The following is a 21,910-nucleotide window of genomic DNA, read 5'->3' as shown; positions in this document are numbered from 1 at the left end:
CTTGTAATTAAAGATATATCTTTTGAATTTAAAATAAAAATCAGGTTTTGTAACGTACTGGAGATACAAGATTTATTCAAGATCATCTTGTGAATTTTAAAATGGAAACATTGAAGATCAGAATCACAGCTATTTAAGAGTTCTCGTAAAGAATGAATATGGACTTCCTCTTCAAAAATGTATTTTATTTGTTACTCATTAATCATATCATATACTGTCGATAGCTGCTTTTTTTTTTATTGTGTTTATACAAATTATTGTGTAAATTTGTTAGAGAATCCATTCTTCAGAATCAGAAGACAAAGAAGTCTACTAGAAAAAGAACTTAACTATATTGTAATGAAGAAAGTGATGTATGTCACTGTTGCACAACTAAAAGCCACACTAGAATGGCTACTATTACATCATAATCACCTCAGATATTTAATAAACAGAGCCAAATGCATCCATGCCAAAAGAACAGTAATAACCAGAAAATTGGTATTGTCTCACATAACAGGTTATATCAAGTTATCCGACTTCTTTTATATACGTAAAATTCAATATTAAACGTGTAGGACGGATGTTCGGTGCCGCTTTCCCGTAAGCCTAGAAGTTTGACGATGGTGTTTGGAATGTCGAGCGTGATTCCACCGACTATCCAAACACCATTGTCAAACTTTTAGGCTTACGGGAAAGTGGCGCCGAACGTCCGACCTACATGTTTACACGTTTAAAACGTCTGCCTCAACCTCTCTAATTACAGTCCTAACCAGAAAATCAAGTTTTGACATCAATGTCTGGCAATATTTAAATGAATGTGTACAACATTGCCCAATTCCTTATATTCAAAAGAACTATTCTCAAGCAGATTACATGTTCTGATCAGATCAAATTTCCACTATGCCAAAACTGTACCTAACTACCTGTGACGAGAAAATATCTTCATCGAAAAAGGAAGATGACCAACAAACATGCCAGAAATTAGGCCAATTGAGGATTTATGCGGAAAATCACTTACGGCTGCTGCTATTTTCGTTGTGAATTTGTCTCTTTAATCCGATTTTCAGTTCGGTAGACTATCATCTGCAGCTTGCAAGATGATAGTCTACCGAACTGAAAAAAATGAGGATTTATGGGCAATTCTTAAGGCGAACATTCACGAAAAGGATCAACCAATCAATTACATTAAGTACTGTCTGAAAAATATGAACCAAGTCTTAAACAGAAACTTGCACTGCATGCCCAAAGTTGAATTGACCATATTGAATTGTGTTCGACAATGGAAACTTGTACAATTACAAAAACAAAAGATAATGTACAGCTTTTCATCACCATTCAAATACTACATTCAGAGTTTTCTTTTTCTAAAGAAAAGGCTGTCACACGAACATCTCAATGGGTAATTGGTTCAAACACCTTTATTTTCTAGGAATTATCACATCCACAGACTCCAAAAATACTAGCCAATCAACAACTTTATTCCACCCAGATGCGTTTAGGAAATTACGATATTTCTCTCCTCAGTGGGTTTTCTTTCATACAAGCTAAACAAGGCATAAACACTTTTTTGATACTCTCACACAATTTTTCAATTTTCCTACCATTTTGACTACTTTCTGTGATAATTCCTACAAAATAATGGTGTCTGAACCAATTACATATTGAGATTTAAAAAAAACATAACAGAAGCAAGAGATAAAGTACACAAACATGTGTGGATTTTTTCTAGACACCAATTAAGTTTAGAACAATGCTGGTGAAACATTAATAGGACATGAGAAAAACAAATGTACAATGCCACAAACCTGCTTTGCAACACAACAATACTCACATAAGGTGAGAGAAGGAAGATAATGTTAAACAATTTAATTCCCCATGAAAACTGATGTACACAAAGGACTTAAAGTTTTCAAACAGAAAATCAGAGGGGGAATGCATTACAGAAATGCAGAAACTTTGGAAAATGCTTGAAAATGTACAATTATCAACTTATCTAGAAATTATTTTCAATTAATTGCATTTTTTAAGTTTTGTAGTTTTAATTTTATAAGAACTTTAAAATTTGAAATTAACATTCTCAACAGCAACCTTGTGCTAATTCTGAAGGAAATACAACTAATTGAGAAAACAGTAGGCAATCAAGTTCTAATATACAAGGTTCTTACTCAAATTTTTGTTTTTATTTCCATGACTTTCTCTGACCAACTTCGTACAAATTCCCTTATCCACATGTCCCTTACAGTACGGCACATTGACAAAATAAAACAGCATTTGAGTTACTATACATATATGTTTTGCTTCTCCAACATTTTAATTAATTAATTTTTTTTTCTAATTAACAGTTATATATTTTTTATAATTGCTGAATTATTAAAATTAAAAATAAAATGTATTATTAAAATTCTGTTATTAATCCACAATCATAAATCTATCTACAAGGCTTTGAAAAAAAGAAAAAATAATCAATTATTTTTTTATTATTTATTAACAAATTCTATGTAATCCATGTACAAAAGTATATATTTATTACATTTAGCTCTCAATAAATTTCCTGAATTTTATAAAATTACTAACTGGAAAAAAAAATCTGATATTGTTTTGTTATGAAATCCAAATTATTAAAATAGAAAATAAATAGTTTAAATGGTATTATTTATCATCATTTTGTGTACTTTGTAAATTTTTGGAAAAATTTTGTGCAAGCTCCTTTACATAAGTTGTATTGCATCATATTACTTCTTGCTGTCAGCAGATGGCTACACTTGATCAAGCATAAAATCAACAAGACAGAAGCAAATTCCCCTGACATTTTTGACAATTTTTAATGAATTCCCTGACATTCCATGACTTTTTCTGAACACTAATGAAAATCCCTGAGTTTCCAGATGTGTAGGACCTTGTATACAGTAACAGGAAAGGTAATTAAAGAATAAAAGAAATATATAATACAGAAATTGAGGCAAACAAATGCAATATTGTGGCAATTATTTATGTAGATTGAAGAAAGAAACTTCATAATTTTATGATGTGTTCTTTCAACATGTAAATACAAAATGATCCCAGCAAAATCAAATAAGCATGGAGAAAATCAATTAACAAATAACTGAGTACATTTAACAACAATAATTAATATCTTTTCAGCAATTGAATCTCATCAGATAGATAGTTCTGTTAATATTTTCTCTCTGAACTTTATATCTTATAACCCATTGAACGTGTGTCTGTCCACGTAACGGTATGAGAAAAACAGGCACTAGAGGCGCCCTAGTAATGATTTTAAATTAATTATTAAAAATATTTAAATTCCTATTACAAATGTAATAGCCAAACATTAAATTCCTATTACAAATATTAAATTCCTATTACATTTGTAATAGGAATTTAATATTTATACCACAGAATGGTATAAATAATTATTATATGCCTTGATTAACCTTACAACATCCCATGACTCAGTGAACTCACAGGAAATTTGATGAAAAAATGGTGGATGCATTTAAAATTGAGGTTTACCAGTGAAGGTAAATAAACAAATTAAACTATTTTAAAGTTTTAAAGAATGTTTAATAGGTAGACATCTAGAACCATATGTCGCAATTGGGACTTTATCAGAGCTGTAGAGCATATTGATAGGAACAAACAAGTCAAAGGAACCGTGCCTCATGGAAATTTGTAAAGAACGCCCACTAGGAGGCATCCCGAGCTACTAGTTAATAAGAGAAAAATATGTAGTACATTACAAGTCATTACCAAAAATTAACTAACAAACTAATACTTTGACAACAATGCTAAATATAGTATTAACATTATAATGTTTGATTCTGCATCAAATGCAGTTTGCTTTACTGGAATTATTTTATGATATTTACAAGTTGAAAACAATATACAGATAAAAACAAAACAATTTCATTTCTAGACTGAATATGGCTCTCGTGAAACAAAACTGTCATTGTATAAGCATGTTTCTTTATACTGTATTTGGTTGTCTCAGTTCTTGTAATACATACCAGTTTAATTCTCCTATTTCTTTAAAAAACTTTCCTTATCAGGATTAATAGTTGGTGTATTAGGATACTTAAACTTAGAAAATCTCTCTCTCTAAATATCAGTTAAATCTTAGTTGGAGTTCAGGAGTTTTGATATTTTCAGTGTTTTAACTGAAAATATCATATTCATCATCAATTTTGCATTAATTTTCCAGTAATTTACATGTATTTTTAGTGCTTAATGGATTACAAAAACTGGTGTATGCATTTTGAGTAGAGAACAAATCATTTAAGTGAATCAAATTTCACTCTGCAAAATCAAAAATATTTGTTTGTTCTAGAAATTTGAGTTTTTATTTAGAAAACAGATTTGATTATATAAATATAACAGCATAAAGAACATTTACACAGACCAAATGATTATAATTTTACTTAATTTGATTTCATTATATACAAATAATATGCATTTAATTCCAATTTGTAGATGCCAAAAAAATTATAAATTATTTTAAATATCATATAATTCTTATCTATAATGAGTATTTCTGATCCTATAGAATTTGAAGATGGATATTTATAAAGCAAAAACATTAAATGAAAAAAATAACATTTGAAATAGTCATTTCAAATATTTATTTGAGCCATAACTAATTGTACTATAACTAATAACAAATCTTTTAACATTTACAGTACATCTTATCTAATTACTATCTAAGTTAGTTATTAAATACTATTGTTAATCAAGTTCAAATACATATCCAAAAATTATCAAATAAAAATTAATAAAATTGAAATTTGAATCAATGACCATGAAAATTTACCTAAATTCTTCTGAATCAGTCCAAAGTTCATGTTCTACCTGTAGAAACACCTGAACCTATTAAGACAAATTTTCAGCATTTAAAATACTATTAAAATTAATATAATAATTAAAAACACAAAAAGGTTTGAAAACAGTAAATGGAAATATATTTATAACTTACCATTTCTGTAATTATGACAGGCCACAGAGAAGTCACGTGCTCCGAAGAGACACGTATCAACAATACACGAAAACACAAAAACACCTGCGCTTGAACGGAAGGCACCTGTGGTAATCTGAGACATTCAGAAAGTCGTTCTGAAAAATAATAATAATTTTTAATTAATTTAGTAATTTTTCATGCATGCAATGACTAAAATGTACATTATACCTTGAATATCTGGCATAAATCTTTGATACTGATCAACTTCACTGCAGAACAGAACAAATGCTAATCTCTTCAACAATTGTGCTCTCTGTTCATACTCCTGTTCTTTGCTGCTAAACAGACTCAATGAAGCCGACTGTGCCATTGCAACTCGCGCTGGAAAGAGAGAAAGAAAAGAAAAACTTTCATTTTTGTAGTCCAGAATAATGTATACTTGTAATGCATTTCCAACTTACTCATGAAGTCTCTAAAAGTAGTCTTGTCATGTGTCATGAGATGATCGATGATTGTTTGCCAATATTTAATAGAAACAGTGTCCATTTGAAAAAATACTGAATCCAAAAGAAGTTCAAATACGTCTTTTCTCCAAGCTTTGCGAGTATATTGGTAAGTGCACACACTGGCCAATAATTGAGAACAAGCACGAAAACTAGGAATATTGTGGGGACTAATAGAAAAGTTTTAATTATTGTTTATAATTATTATTATTATTATTTCACATTTAATGTAAACAATTATCTTACCCATGGTTTCTTAAGTATGGAGTAACATAATACATAATGCTGTTGAGAAGAGGAACAACCTTTTCTTTCTCTTCACTGGCATAAACAACATCTAATACTGGAGCAAGATACTATGGAAAAAAAACATTTTAAACTAATAAATTTAATTTAATTACATAATTTTATTTTAATATTAAAAATTTGATTTTTCTTTTGAGAGAAAAAACTGCTGATCTATTTTAAATTATTTCTTGCATTATTCTGAAAGACCACTAAATATCATTACAAAATATTTTTAGAACTTACTAGTATCTTCTATAGATTAGTTTAATTATGCAAAGTATTTTCTATATTTGTAATCATTTTAGTAAAAAAATAGCAGTTATCAAAACATCTAATATAAGCACATTCTTAATGTAAGATAATATTAATAGCAAGTTTGTAGATTGGTATTTTCGATTACACTTATAACTTTATAAAGAGTGAAACATTATCATAAATAGCATTTGTGCAATAGTTCATTATACTTATTACTAAAAATTCTCCCATCATTTATGATAGAATACCTTTTATAAGAAAGTAGAGATCAAAGACTTGAGAATAATAAGATTTGAAGAAATTCAAGAATAGTTACTATAAACTATATAATTTGTAAAAATATTAATATCTGTTGTAACATAAAGAGCAACAAAACAAAATTTTATCTGGAGTGGACAAAAAATTGTAGGAGTTATAGAGAATTCACTTACACAAACAGACAGATTTAGGCCTTTATATTAAAATAATATTAAAATCTTTCTTTATAAAATTTCTTTATACACTACATTCTGAGTAAACACTATTGTCTTTTAAAAGATTTCATTGCTGTCTTTAGTAATAAATATTGAATATTGTTTTGATGATTGACATTGTGATGCTGTTTCTATAGCCCTTGACAAAGCCATTTCTTAATTCCACCTTCATAAAACAAAGATAAATTTTATGTACAGCACATGAGTTAAATGAGCAATAATACTTTCTAAATAACAGGCTTGTTAGATTGTTACTTCCAACTAGATAATAGAACATCACATGGTCACTACAGAAAAACTTGAAAAAAATTTGTTGAAAAAGTAACACGATAAGACTCTTTTTTTAAAGTTTAAATTTAATGAAGTATATTTAAAATAAGCCAAGTGCAAAAATATTTAAAAATGCAACTTAAGGAAAATTCCCTCATTAAGCATGAAATAAATGAAGTCACTGCAACATAAGTGCCATCACCAATCCAAAATCAATAAAATGTAAATCAAACATCCTATACATTACTGAATAAAGTTTCAGAGAAAGTTATTACCTTCTCTGAAATTTTACACATTAAAAAACCACAAAGACTTACTGGCCAACCATATATTACTGCTTACTACAGCTAATTTACTATACTTTAGCTAAGCAGCTATTGCTTGTATTCATAAATAATATTTTAATGGTAAATATTAATTGAAAATGACTTCTTTTAAACTTCTTTTTTTCCCTGATAAATAAGTGTGCACCCTAATTTTTCTTTTCCTTTTTTTTTTAACCAAAATGCAATAAAAAAATTAGGGGGTCAAATGCTAGGGGTGCATGATGGCTTAAATGCACTAAACACTTTTTCCTAAATATTCAGTTCCTAAATGAAGCACATCTTATATGCCATAAAATATAATAATTTNTAACTTATATATATATATAAATTATGAGTTTCCTCAATTAAATAAGGAAACTCATAAAAATATATTTACTCATTACATATAATTGTATCTATTCTGAAGAGATACAAAAAAATTAAGTTATTTAAGTTTCATATTTCTTTCACTATTAGTTTTAACTCTATAATCTTTTTATATCGGGTATAGTATTTCATACAGCAAACAAATATCCAATGGTTTTAACCACATACAATTTATCCAATTTTCTCATCTATATATGCATTTCGGTCTGTAGAAGAGAAAAGTGAATAATAAATTGTATGTGGTTAAACCATTGGATATTTGTTTGCTGTATGAAATACTATACATGATATAAAAGGATTATAGAGTTAAAACTAATAAGAATACAGTTACCCTATAATTAAAGAATATTCTTTCACTAGTCATGATTCTTCAGAACTCACCTCTGCTAATACACAAAGAGCTTGTACACTATAATATTGAGTGTTATTAATGCCATTGCTGGATAACTGTGATATGTCTTCCTTATCTCCTGACTGATTCTTATTTTCTTCAACAGGTGGTTCTTTAATAACAATAAGAATAAAATAAATTTCAAACTTGTTAATATTTATATTCTAATAAATTAATAATTTTTCATGTAATCAATATCAGAAAAAATTTTTTAAATAATTGTTACCTTCTTCAACATCTGGATCAGAATCTGGTATGTCATGCTGTGGACCAGGTCGAACTGCCAAATTCCTCCACAACCAAGTGGTCTGCTCTAAGCATGAGCCTGCCACTGTACTACATGCTTCAATTAATTTTTGTGCTACATCCTAGAAATATAATTTTTGTTTAATTATTTAAAATATAAATTAAAATAAAAAAATTCTATTTCCTTACTTGAAGATCTTTTTGATTCTTTTTATCTTCAATAAGTGGTGTTTTCTGTACAAATTCATGAAGTATTCTACAAAAAAAAAAAAATAATTTTCTAATGTAAAATTTTAGATAAATAAATTATTTAAAAAACTAAATTCACTTACGCAAGAAGATGAAACTGTACCGGTGGCAAAGAAACAATTTGAAGACCATCTCTCCAAAGACCTAACAGAGACTGACGAGATTCATTAAGTTGTGATCCTGAAGTGTTTTGAACATAAGCCAGAAAGAACTGAAGAACATTTACTTCCAATGGAACTTTTTTATTCTATTTCAAGAAAAGTATAGCATGATTTATATTCAATTTTATTCTAAAAATAAAAGTTGTAAATAATAATTTTAATAAAAATTTTAAATAAAAAATTTGAACAATAAAATTTAATAAATAACAAGTTAAAAAATATGACATTCAAGCAGTTTTTAATAAATAAAATGAATGTTTAGTAAAATCTGCTGCTAGATTTTAAAGTTATATTTATTTATTTACTTTATTATAATTGTAACAAATACAAAACATTAAAGAATTTGATTTTAATTTAGACATTCTTATAGTGCAACTTCTTAACTTCAATTAATTCTTACAGAAAGTCCAATTTACAATTTTTTAAGTTCATAAAATATTTATAGATTATTTCCAGTGCTTTTCAAGCATCATCTAATAGTATGTTAAATGACTAGTTTGTAAATTTTATTCTAGAACTAACATTCTTGTTCAAAGTTTTGTATTTTCTAGTTTTGGATTTTCTAGTTGGATGTCCGAGAGGATTGTTCAAAGTTTTGTATGCAAGGTCTGAGAACAATACCTATCTAGCATTGAAAATATTAATTTATAAATGTTGTATGATTTTGTACAGAACTGTAAACTGAATTCTCTGAGAATAAATTTCATTTTAAATTATAATAAAAATTTTATATAATATTGTATTTAACAGTACTTGGAAAACTATAGTATAAATTGAATTAACTTGAAGTAAATATTATATTATAATTAAAATATACCATTCTGTATTCAAAATTACCAATTGGTATAAAAAGAATTATAATACTTACACTTTTATTTTTATCATACGATGTTGTTGGCGGTTGACGTAAAACTTGCCTAACATTTTGGACTACTGTTTCCATGGGCAAAACTTTTATTGCACCAACAAGCTGGACAAGTAACAGTTGTTCATTAGACCATGTTAAATTTACCTGTAAAGATATTTAAGATTGAAATATATTTGTTTATTTATTGACTTTGTTGGTTAATTTTTTAATTTTTTGTATCTAAAATACTTTTCTAGAAGTAAATGATCCTTTCAAACGATAATCAAACCATACAACTGCTACAGCTGCCATAAAATTAGATCCATAATTCAAAGATATTGGGCTTAAGAAGCTTAAAATGTGCTGTTTTACTGCCTGTTAAATAAATATAAAATATAGAAACTGATAAAGAACAAAAAATGTTATTTTAAATAATAAAAGTTTTAGTTATAGTGCCTTTGGTGAGCCCATAATTCTAGAAGGTTGAGGAAGATCAGGTTTCTTTTGTTCCATAATCATTAAAGATTGCCATACAGAACTGATGCTGGCCAAAATACGTGGCATGTTGCTTAAAAGAACACGACGTGTCGTAAGTATTATCTCCTTTGAATTACCATGTTCTTGATATGCTGTTATATACTAAAATTAAAAAATTTAATTATAATAAATATAACTTCAGATCAAATATCATTTTTATTATTACCTTTTGACCATTTGATGTAGAAAATACATGAAGAAGATTGCTAATTATTTGTGATGCATTAGCACCTGGTGCGTATGGCTGAGAAGGAGTCGGTGGTAAAGGCGGGGGACTAATTGGCGTCGAAACAGGGGCCGGAGAATCTAGTAAACAATAATGGCACAAAGTCGTCAAGCCTTCAATAATTGTTAACAGATAATCTGGTGGTGTTTCAAAAAGTTCTTGGGATAATTTTTCATTCCTAATTTAAATAAACAGAAAAAATTAAATAAAAAAAATAATAATTTATATAAAGATATAGTTTATTTTTAAAGAAATCTTGAAACTGCATACTTGTCAGAATTAACATCATAACTATAAACAGATGCCACCATTTCCAGATTATGACATAACTGACTAACAACAGATATCACTAAATGAGTGAGAGAACAACCAGCAAATGGTAGAGTTGATGTCACTAATGATAACCAATATGTATGGAGATGAGTTTTGTGTGTCTGACGAAGAGCACTGATGATGGCTGTCAATAACATTGGTTGTGATGGAATGTGAATACCTTTAAATGAAAAACATTTACATTACTTTTTGTTGTTGTTATATTTTAATAATAAAAATTTACTAGTTTTAAAACATACTATAGAAAATGACTTAACATTAAACTTATTGTACAGTAATGTAACTTTTCAAATATAAAAAACACACTGATATTGATATGCATTCCAAATCTCTATCTATTTAAATCAATTGTTTTCATACCTGGATGATATTTATCTGAAGACATCTGATTGGAAAATCTTGTGCGAGATGTCCTTTCTGCTCCATCTGTCTTAATACTTGAACCACTCCGTCCATCTTTTTCTGAACTGCACTGAGATATAATTGTATCTTCTAAAACAATTAAAGTTGCTACTAAACGTAATAAATATATCTGAAATTTAAGCATCAGCTTTTAATACAAGAAAACTATTATAAAAGTGATTAAATATTGATAACAGTCAAAACTATTTAATTATTTAATTTTAAAATACTCTTAACAATAATTAAATTTTTGTGTGTTTTATAATTTTGTCTTTAATATCTTCAGAATTTATTTTTTTATATGTGTATGTAATATTATACCTATACAATATTCTATACAATATTAATTATACAAGGAGAGTTGAAAGTCCCTTGCACTCTTCTCATTCCAAAAGTACTGAAATAGTTACATAGGTATGCATGAATGAAAAATTGGATGGACCTTTTAGTTGACTGTGAAAATGATTTTCAAGGTCACTTACATTTAACCCTACTTGTTAAAAAGTTACATGTAAAAGTTTTGATAACAAAGTTAAAGAGCACAATTCATTTAGTATAAAACCATTTTCTGGATTTAAATAAATTTATTTATGGTTACATAATTTACAACTTTAAATTCATAAGGAGTAAAGCTATTTTAATTAATTAAGTGACCTAAAAGATTCCATCCTCTCTCCATGCATGAATTCCTATGTAACTACATTAAAAAAATTAATATATCTTCAATGCCTCTGAAATGAAAAGGGTGTGAAGAAATTTTGACTCATTCGGTATAATAGTCCCAATTAAGTAAGAGTCTACAATATTCAAGATGAAGTGTGAAAAAGTACTTTGTCAACAAAATTAAAAAGAGAGTTTGTTTCACAAATTTTAGTCAGATGATGTATGGTAATCATAGGGAGCTCTAGAAGTTTTAAAAAGAATTTACTCTAATGACTTCTCATAACAATGCAAATTATAAAAATGATTCAAAAAATCTGCTTTAATAAAATTTCATAACACTGTCCTAAATAAAATCAAAAGTATTTTTACGGTATAATTTAAATCATTATGTTCAATAAATAGGTCTAACCTAAAAATTATTGTATATTGAGTATATTGTACAGTTATCAGAATTTTTGGTTATCTTGGATAACTAAAACTATACACATTATTATTACAGTAAAGTCAAAATATAAGGATAACTAATAAACATTTTTCTTACTTGAAATGTATCTTGAAAATCATCTTTTTTTTCTTTATCTTGATCACCTTTAGATGGTCTTTCACTAAATTCAATAATGGTTTCTGTAAATGTCACTTGCCTTTCAGAATAATCTTTTTGTGTTAACTGCAAATTATATACACTTGCGATCAGGCAGTGAAGCAAAATCTTTTGCACTTTGCATCTCATCAATAGATCATTCAAATAAGAAGCAAAACTCTTGCCACTATCTTTCACAATTCCAACTAATTCAGAAAACACAAGCGTAAGAACTTCGGTGCACAACAATCTCACATTTCTGTTTCCGACTACTTCTTCTTCAGTTAATCGAACTTGGGGAAAATTAGGATAATATCCACGAATGTAATAAAGACAAGCGGACACAATTACTTCAACAAATGTGCTGCTACGATATGCAGTTATTGATTCTGCATTTATTTCTCCATGAAAATTGTTTCCAAACACAGACTTTCTATGTCTAGCAAGTAATATTTGTAATTCCTGTCCTCTAGAACTTAATGAACTGCTGATATTGGTTGTGGACATGTTACATAATGCAACACGAGGATTTGTTAAAATAACTGCTTTGAGTGAAGATAAAGCATACATAGTTTTTTGAGAATCATAGACTTGACAGTATAAAAGAATATATGAATGAAGTGGATGAATAGTAAGCATTTCATAATCTTGATTTTCAGACAAATCAGTGTTATCATTATCCCTAGGAATTTTATTTCTGGATAATGATATGCTTTCTAACTCTTGATAAATTTCTTCTAGTCCATAATCTGAAGGAAACCCAAAAACATTATCATTTTCTATTTTGTTTTCAGATGTAACAATATTCAGAATTTCATCTAAAATACTAGAAACTATTTCCACAGAAGACATTTCTTTCTGTTGTTCAACAGAAACAGGTTTTGATTCTACTTCATTATCATCAAAAGAATTAATTATTCTGCTTGTACTATCTAATCTTTTCACATTAGTTAGATCTGGTAGATTTGATGTTTCATTAGTCATATCACTATTTAAAGACATGAGGGATCCAAATGGATTAACAAATAAGGAAATAGGGAGTGAAATTTCACGTTCATGTGATGATGGCAGCTCAAAATCTTGTAGCATTGAATTTGATGTAACTACTTTAGATTCTTTATTTCCCATGTTTATTATTGATGTTAGAGCAAGTATTTTTTTCTCTGGACTTCCCTGATGAGATGAGGTATGACTATCATCACTTACATGATATATAACATTCCCACTTACACTGCTAATAGCATAAATTTTTGCTTCCTTTAATTCTTCCTGTTCTGTTTCATCATCTGATTTTAATTTTGGACAGTGGACACTGACATGTTGGATGGACACTCTAGCTGAATCAGGATGTAGTAAAATTAATAATATTGGTTCAAGTATCCTAGCAACATCACCACGCTGTAAGGAATGATTTAACCAACATTGAGAAACAGCTTTCTGAGGTCCTGTTTCTTTCCCCAAATTTTCTAACATTAGAAATAAACACCTAAAAATAACATTAATATTTCAATAATCACTTCTATAGAATAATATATATATAACATAGAAACCATATAGATAATAGTATCACCTGACAGAACTAATTAAAATATTTCAAATTTCTGAAAAATATTTATTACAGAGAGGGAGAGAGATCTCAGATTTATTAAGAGATCAATTAGAAAAAAAGCCTAAAATATTTTTTTAGTCTTTTTGTCCTGGGGGCACTAAAAGGGTTTTTTAATCAAACCATTGTGGTTCAATCAAGTCCCACAACAGGAAAGCCAAGTGATAAGGGATTAAACCCAACATATCCAGGATGGATCATTCTCTGAAAAATCTTTGGGATTTTCAACTTGTCTGGATTCATTCCCGGATCCCCAGAGCAGTAGGCTGACTGACATCTTAACTGTTCATCCATCCATCCATAAATATAAAATATTAGCTAAGATACAATATTGTAAATATGAACAAAGATTGTCATTCTTGGCAAGATAAGGCGTAGAACTCATAACTTTTGACTAATTTTATGAAATTTTTTGCATTTTCTATGAAAAAAGCTATATTCTAACATATATTATACTTTAAAATTAAAAAACAAAAAATAGAACTATTCATATATTGTTATTTTGCTATAATTGCTTGATTTTGAATAAATCCGCAATTTTAAGTCAATTCACAGACCTATAATAGGTGTGTAGATTAATAAAGAATTTATAAACAAATTATGTAATGGCTTAAACTTGATTTATAAATTAAGGATTACTTTCAGATCATTTTATTTTTAATTATAATCTTTACTTGGGATTCTTATTATATTTCTTTTATATGGAAAATTTCTATCTTACTCTAATGTAAATATTATATATAATTAAAATAAAACTAATAGTTTAAGTAAAATTATTAAAAAGTAGTGTTTTGTAAATAACTTGTTCATACATTCAATATAAATATATAAAACTTGAATTAATTTTGACTTACCTATCAAATGCTCTCATCATTCGAGTAGGAGTAGATTTCAATCTCAAATCTCGAGTCATGTGCCATAAAATGCAGAACTTTTTCTGAGCAGATACTTGTTCCTGACAAAAAACAAATTTACCTTCAATATTCTAACTTCTCAACTTTGTAAAATTAATGTTAAAAATTACTTAAGCTGAATAAAATAACAAATTTAAATTTTATGAAGTATTGTCCTCTATTAGTTAAAAAAGACATCATCTTGAATTCAAAATTATCCTATTACTGTATTATCACACAAAAATACACACAAAAAAAAGCTTCAATGTACTATATTTAGCAAAAATTTTGCCATAGATTTTAGTATCAACTTATGAATCATCTTGAAAAGACATAACAGTAGACCCCCTATAAAACGGGTTCATATAACACGGATTCATATAACACAGAAAAAAAATTGCAATTGTGTTCATATAACATGCTAAAAGAGATGCGTATAACATGATAAAACGTCATCGCCAACTCATGTCACAACAGGATTGGTCGAATCTAGACCAATAACGGACATTGCACAAACTGTTGAGTTTAAACAAGCAGCAGACCTACTAAAAACCATTTATTATTTAATTGCCATAAAAATTATATTTATATTAATGATGTCTCCAAAGTTCAGTGAATTTTTCGCAGAAAAATAACTTATCAGGAAACACACGCCCACCGTTCGATGAGTCACTCCGCAACGAAAACAAGCTTAAGCAATGGCATCATCGAACGGCGCACACTCGGTAAATAATCCTACAATTTTTTGTTTATAGCATAGTTTATATGGATTATTCCAAAACATTATATGTGTTTTGGAAATGTTGAGTCAAATTAATCTAGAATCAATTAATTTTATTGAAGAAAATCTTTCAAACAGCCGTAGTCGTAAACTTCACACGTGTTGGGCTGTGATTGGCTCATGTATTTAAGGATTCCTACAATGTGAAATTCTTATAAAGCAGAACTTATCTACCGCATTTTGGGGGGGTTGACTGTATATATGAGTGATAAGTGAAAACTGATTTTGTAATATACCTTTCCACTTTTTAAAAACATATGGATCATTTTTAAAAAGCATTGGAGTTACTAGTTAGATTAATTATTCCCATCAAGTTTACTAAAAAAATTACTTCTACCTCCTGATGATTATCTTGGATTTCAACTAAACAGAAGAGATATGATCACAGAAAACTTTAAGAGGTTTGGCATTTCCAACACCTTGTAATATGAAAAAACTAAATACACCCATATCAGAACTCCTAGTATCCAAATTCCCACTATAATAAATGATGCCTTTAGTATCCATTATGATATCCAAATCAATTAATTCCAGGCACATTTGTGAAAAATTTGAAACTTGCACTAGTAAAAGTGGAAGTATGAAGTAACTGTTCTAACATGTGCTTTCATTTATTTTCAGTGGCANATTCCCACTTACACTGCTAATAGCATAAATTTTTGCTTCCTTCAATTCTTCCTGTTCTGTTTCATCATCTGATTTTAATTTTGGACAGTGGACACTGACATGTTGGATGGACACTCTAGCTGAATCAGGATGTAGTAAAATTAATAATATTGGTTCAAGTATCCTAGCAACATCACCACGCTGTAAGGAATGATTTAACCAACATTGAGAAACAGCTTTCTGAGGTCCTGTTTCTTTCCCCAAATTTTCTAACATTAGAAATAAACACCTAAAAATAACATTAATATTTCAATAATCACTTCTATAGAATAATATATATATAACATAGAAACCATATAGATAATAGTATCACCTGACAGAACTAATTAAAATATTTCAAATTTCTGAAAAATATTTATTACAGAGAAGGAGAAAGATCTCAGATTTATTAAGAGATCAATTAGAAAAAAAGCCTAAAATATTTTTTTAGTCTTTTTGTTCTGGGGGGGCACTAAAAGGGTTTTTTAATCAAACCATTGTGGTTCAATCAAGTCCCACAACAGGAAAGCCAAGTGATAAGGGATTAAACCCAACATATCCAGGATGGATCATTCTCTGAAAAATCTTTGGGATTTTCAACTTGTCTGAATTCACTCCCAGATCCCCAGAGCAGTAGGCTGACTGACATCTTAACTGTTCAGCCATCCATACCTATAATAGGTGTGTAAATTAATAAAGAATTTATAAACAAATTATGTAATGGCTTAAACTTGATTTATAAATTAAGGATTACTTTCAGATCATTTTATTTTTAATTATAATCTTTACTTGGGATTCTTATTATATTTCTTTTATATGGAAAATTTCTCTTACTCTAATGTAAATATTATATATAATTAAAATAAAACTAATAGTTTAAGTAAAATCATTAAAAAGTAGTGTTTTGTAAATAACTTGTTCATACATTCAACATAAATATATAAAACTTGAATTAATTTTGACTTACCTATCAAATGCTCTCATCATTCGAGTAGGAGTAGATTTCAATCTCAAATCTCGAGTCATGTGCCATAAAATGCAGAACTTTTTCTGAGCAGATACTTGTTCCTGACAAAAAACAAATTTACCTTCAATATTCTAACTTCTCAACTTTGTAAAATTAATGTTAAAAATTACTTAAGCTGAATAAAATAACAAATTTAAATTTTATGAAGTATTGTCCTCTATTAGTTAAAAAAGACATCATCTTGAATTCAAAATTATCCTATTACTGTATTATCACACAAAAATACACACAAAAAAAAGCTTCAATGTACTATATTTAGCAAAAATTTTGCCATAGATTTTAGTATCAACTTATGAATCATCTTGAAAAGACATAACAGTAGACCCCCTATAAAACGGGTTCATATAACACGGATTCATATAACACAGAAAAAAAATTGCAATTGTGTTCATATAACATGCTAAAAGAGATGCGTATAACATGATAAAACGTCATCGCCAACTCATGTCACAACAGGATTGGTCGAATCTAGACCAATAACGGACATTGCACAAACTGTTGAGTTTAAACAAGCAGCAGACCTACTAAAAACCATTTATTATTTAATTGCCATAAAAATTATATTTATATTAATGATGTCTCCAAAGTTCAGTGAATTTTTCGCAGAAAAATAACTTATCAGGAAACACACGCCCACCGTTCGATGAGTCACTCCGCAACGAAAACAAGCTTAAGCAATGGCATCATCGAACGGCGCACACTCGGTAAATAATCCTACAATTTTTTGTTTATAGCATAGTTTATATGGATTATTCCAAAACATTATATGTGTTTTGGAAATGTTGAGTCAAATTAATCTAGAATCAATTAATTTTATTGAAGAAAATCTTTCAAACAGCCGTAGTCGTAAACTTCACACGTGTTGGGCTGTGATTGGCTCATGTATTTAAGGATTCCTACAATGTGAAATTCTTATAAAGCAGAACTTATCTACCGCATTTTGGGGGGGTTGACTGTATATATGAGTGATAAGTGAAAACTGATTTTGTAATATACCTTTCCACTTTTTAAAAACATATGGATCATTTTTAAAAAGCATTGGAGTTACTAGTTAGATTAATTATTCCCATCAAGTTTACTAAAAAAATTACTTCTACCTCCTGATGATTATCTTGGATTTCAACTAAACAGAAGAGATATGATCACAGAAAACTTTAAGAGGTTTGGCATTTCCAACACCTTGTAATATGAAAAAACTAAATACACCCATATCAGAACTCCTAGTATCCAAATTCCCACTATAATAAATGATGCCTTTAATATCCATTATGATATCCAAATCAATTAATTCCAGGCACATTTGTGAAAAATTTGAAACTTGCACTAGTAAAAGTGGAAGTATGAAGTAACTGTTCTAACATGTGCTTTCATTTATTTTCAGTGGCACTATCATATTGTGTGTGTGTGTGTGTTTAAGTGTGTGCATGTGCATTTGTGTATGAGAGTTATACAGCATTTGCAATATTTCATTGCAATCTTACAGAGTTTAATCTTATACAATAGTTCACTCCCTCATTTTTCTTATTTTCATTGTTATTCTATTTTTATATACTGTACATTTTATTAAAATATTACTATCATTACAACATTTTAATTGCTACTTACAGCATATTAAAGGAAAATGCAGTTCACATACAATTTCTAATAAGAAATCTGCACAAAACTTACTTGTTACATCACTGCTTACGAATATATCCTTTAATGACTTCATTAAATGTTTATTAGTAAGGTAATTAAAGTTTTTAATATCATACTAAAATCATAGATTGATAAGTAAATAAGTGTTTTGCTAAATTTTACTGTCATTTGGAAAAATTATTATATTAATATTTGACAGAAAGGAGTTTAAAATAGTAAATCAATTGAGTAGCCTGAAATAGTTTCAAATTCAAGATCTCTTATGGTATGGTTTATTCATTATACTAAACAAAATCTGTAAATAAATCCAACAATTTTTAAATTCAAATTTTTTTCCATTATTCTAAAATACTTAACTCAATATTTTTTAATACTAGAGCCACCATACAGGTCATTTTGACCTGTATAGCTTATAGAATGTTGCATATCTTTCGAATTTTCAAAGCTTTTTCTTTCAAATTTCACAATTTTACCAAAAACTAGATTATCTTACAATGGGACAATGTTTTCAAAAACTGATAATTTTTTGAAAATATACTATAAACCACCAACTATGGGTCATTTTGCCTGTAGTTTTATTTATCGATATCTAACAAAAATTTTACCAAGATATTATTAAAATGACGTTTTTCAATAATGAGGATATTCTTAACATACATTTGTTATGTGTATGTATGATTTCTAAGTGTATACATATATGAAAAATGATTAAAAAATGTTCTAATGATAAGACGAGTGAATCTCATTTTGTCAGTACACATTACATGAAATGCTTCAATCCAAATGATCTGTTTTTGTTGATGAACACTTGCTCTGATGCAAATTACACTGTGCTTTTATTCAATATATGCGAAACAAACCTGACAAATTGGACACCAAGTTCTGGATTCTGGCTGATAGGAAATAAACATATTTTCTAAATAGTTTTCCTTACCCTGGTAAAGGGGTGTCACATCCAGGAGAAATATCATTGGCACAGTATATTATCATAAAACTTGTCAATAATTATATGTATTCAGGTATCAACACTACTTGTGACAAGTTACAATATCTTTCATTACTAAATTCCGTATATTCAGTGAAAATCTAGCATGAAGGGAACAGTACAATACAATCAGCGTGAGCTTTCTAATATAAAAGCTATTGTGGATAAAGAGATGGTTCTGAGCAAAAGTATACTGAATAATAAAGGTAACACAATGTTAAATTTTATAAGTTGGAGGAGGATAAAAACGTAATTGTCATGAGTTAGAATAATGGAAATAGAAATACATCAGCTAAAAGTGTGAAATTATTCTGTTAGTGTGTAAAATAAATATTGTTAATACAGAATTTGATAAAGTTATAATTCTAATTTTTGAGACACCATAAAGTGTTGACACTACACATAGGACTTTTTTACACCCACTGTCTAGTATCTATAGTGTCAACACTTCATGGTGTCTCAAAAAATATAACATAGAGGAGGGCATGGTTTCAACACAGAAAAGTTACACTGTAATTCTAATCCCTGTTACAGTGATTTTCTTAATTATAATTATAATAGAAGATTCCTGCTTTGTTGAAAGATTCTTAAGAAATAAACTCAAGTATAATTGAGAATGTAAGACACTGTTGAGATTTTTGTAGAACAAAAAGTACACGAAGCTTGTCAAGATTTTGGACTGTAACAGTGTTTTCTGTCATCCTGGATTTAGCAGCTGTCAATGCAAATATATTATACAAAGAGATAACTCAAAAATGCATTCCAAGGTACAAATATCTCCAAAAACTATCAGAATACTACATCAACAGTACCTAAAGAAAACACAACAGTCCATTCCAACCACTCCAAACCTTGAAAAATCTAGAAATTCAGTTTTTTTTTACAAAAGTAGAGAACAAAAGAAGAAATTATAAGGGGACCTACTGCCGAAGTAATGGCAATCGCACAATGCAATTCTGTAATTCTTGCAAAGTTCCTGTTTACGGAAAATGTACAGCAGAGATTCAGGTAGTGCTTGACATGTCTAGATTGTTCTATTTTAATACCTTGTAACAGCAAAAAACATGCTGCCGTGATCTTAAATCCTACATTCCCTTTATTCACATCTGAATGTAACATCTGATTGTTGGGACTAGTTTCACGTCATTTTCGTACTGTAACTCCAAGTCATATCCTCCTGTTGCACCATTTGCAGTTTCCTTATGTAACACCCTCAGTACGGGCATTTTGTCATACTGTTAATATGCCTTTTATTTATGTAACAATTTATATTTTGTTAAATAAAGTACCAATACTGACACCCATGTAACTCCCACTTTCATCCTCTTTCCTATCTCACTTTACTTTTCCCCTTCATCTCTTCCCTTAATCCTTTCCCTCTCAATCCATTTCAAACCAGGCAATACCTATGAGTGGCCCTGGTCTTCATCCCCTTTAAGCTAGTATGTATCTAGTGCTTGACATGTAGTAAAATGTACTGAGTGAATAAATTAATTTTTGGTCATTTATGCATTTTAATAGCAAAAAAATATATTCAGAAATATGTATAATAAAAATACATGTCAAAATAAATACATCAGACTCTTTAATTGCAATTTTCCTATTACAGGTCAAAATGACCTGTAATGCTGGTTCTTGGTATAAACAAATTCTGATGTTCCTAGTGTTAAACTCAAATATATTAAAACATAATAATACTGCATTTATGAATATTAACAAAAGATATTGACATATAACCTCATTCTGATAAAAATATTTTTGAACAAGCAATTATTTATTGTGACATCATCACAATGCTGGTCTGTAATTTCTTGTCACACTGCTCTCAATTTTAGTAGTGTCTTGCCCCTGTACATCATACTTTTCCTGTTAACAATGAAATCATGTCAGTTATCTATCTAACTCCATTCCAGAGAAAATTTTTGAATTGAAATAATGCGACATCTGGTGCAAACTGGAAGTTCATATAATTAATCTTAGCTTTCTTTATCTGGTCTGTACTTTCATCTATCTAACTCTATTCTTGAGATTAAGAACAGACAGACAAGCAGACGCCAGTGGAAATTTATAATTGCATATAGAATGGTACATTTTTTAATCAACATGACTTATCTTTTTAAAATAGCATCTGATATTTTAATTTGGAATTCCATCCTTTCATATTTTTGATTTATCAAAATAAAAACAGATTATGTTTAACAGAGCTATTTATTCATCTCATAATTATTTTTGTATGCCCAACAACTTTAAACAAATTCTATTAAATATACTTTATTGAATTTCAGA

The 21,910-nt window shown here is 28.6% G+C and overlaps 1 protein-coding gene across 1 annotated transcript in view; it reads right to left on the bottom strand.

Annotated features, from left to right (window-relative positions):
• Positions 1–21,910, bottom strand: part of LOC111628865 (protein dopey-1-like) — a 78,761-nt gene that overhangs the window by 11,125 nt on the left and 45,726 nt on the right. Inside the window, exons 11-27 of the mRNA XM_023372720.1 lie at positions 16,942–17,042; positions 12,011–13,535; positions 10,765–10,936; positions 10,342–10,564; positions 10,012–10,249; positions 9,765–9,947; positions 9,558–9,683; positions 9,330–9,473; positions 8,384–8,547; positions 8,241–8,307; positions 8,032–8,173; positions 7,796–7,917; positions 5,683–5,792; positions 5,395–5,606; positions 5,162–5,314; positions 4,952–5,088; positions 4,790–4,845 (exon numbers count right to left, since the gene is read on the bottom strand). Of these exons, the coding sequence (XP_023228488.1) occupies positions 4,790–4,845; positions 4,952–5,088; positions 5,162–5,314; positions 5,395–5,606; positions 5,683–5,792; positions 7,796–7,917; positions 8,032–8,173; positions 8,241–8,307; positions 8,384–8,547; positions 9,330–9,473; positions 9,558–9,683; positions 9,765–9,947; positions 10,012–10,249; positions 10,342–10,564; positions 10,765–10,936; positions 12,011–13,535; positions 16,942–17,042 (3,875 nt within the window). The remainder of the gene's footprint in view (positions 1–4,789; positions 4,846–4,951; positions 5,089–5,161; positions 5,315–5,394; positions 5,607–5,682; positions 5,793–7,795; positions 7,918–8,031; positions 8,174–8,240; positions 8,308–8,383; positions 8,548–9,329; positions 9,474–9,557; positions 9,684–9,764; positions 9,948–10,011; positions 10,250–10,341; positions 10,565–10,764; positions 10,937–12,010; positions 13,536–16,941; positions 17,043–21,910) is intronic.

This window comes from Centruroides sculpturatus, unplaced genomic scaffold, assembly GCF_000671375.1.
Source record: "Centruroides sculpturatus isolate CEXI.00-Female unplaced genomic scaffold, Cexi_2.0 scaffold359, whole genome shotgun sequence".
Classification (NCBI taxonomy): Eukaryota; Metazoa; Arthropoda; class Arachnida; order Scorpiones; family Buthidae; genus Centruroides; species Centruroides sculpturatus.
This window is presented reverse-complemented; position numbering and strand designations above follow the sequence as displayed.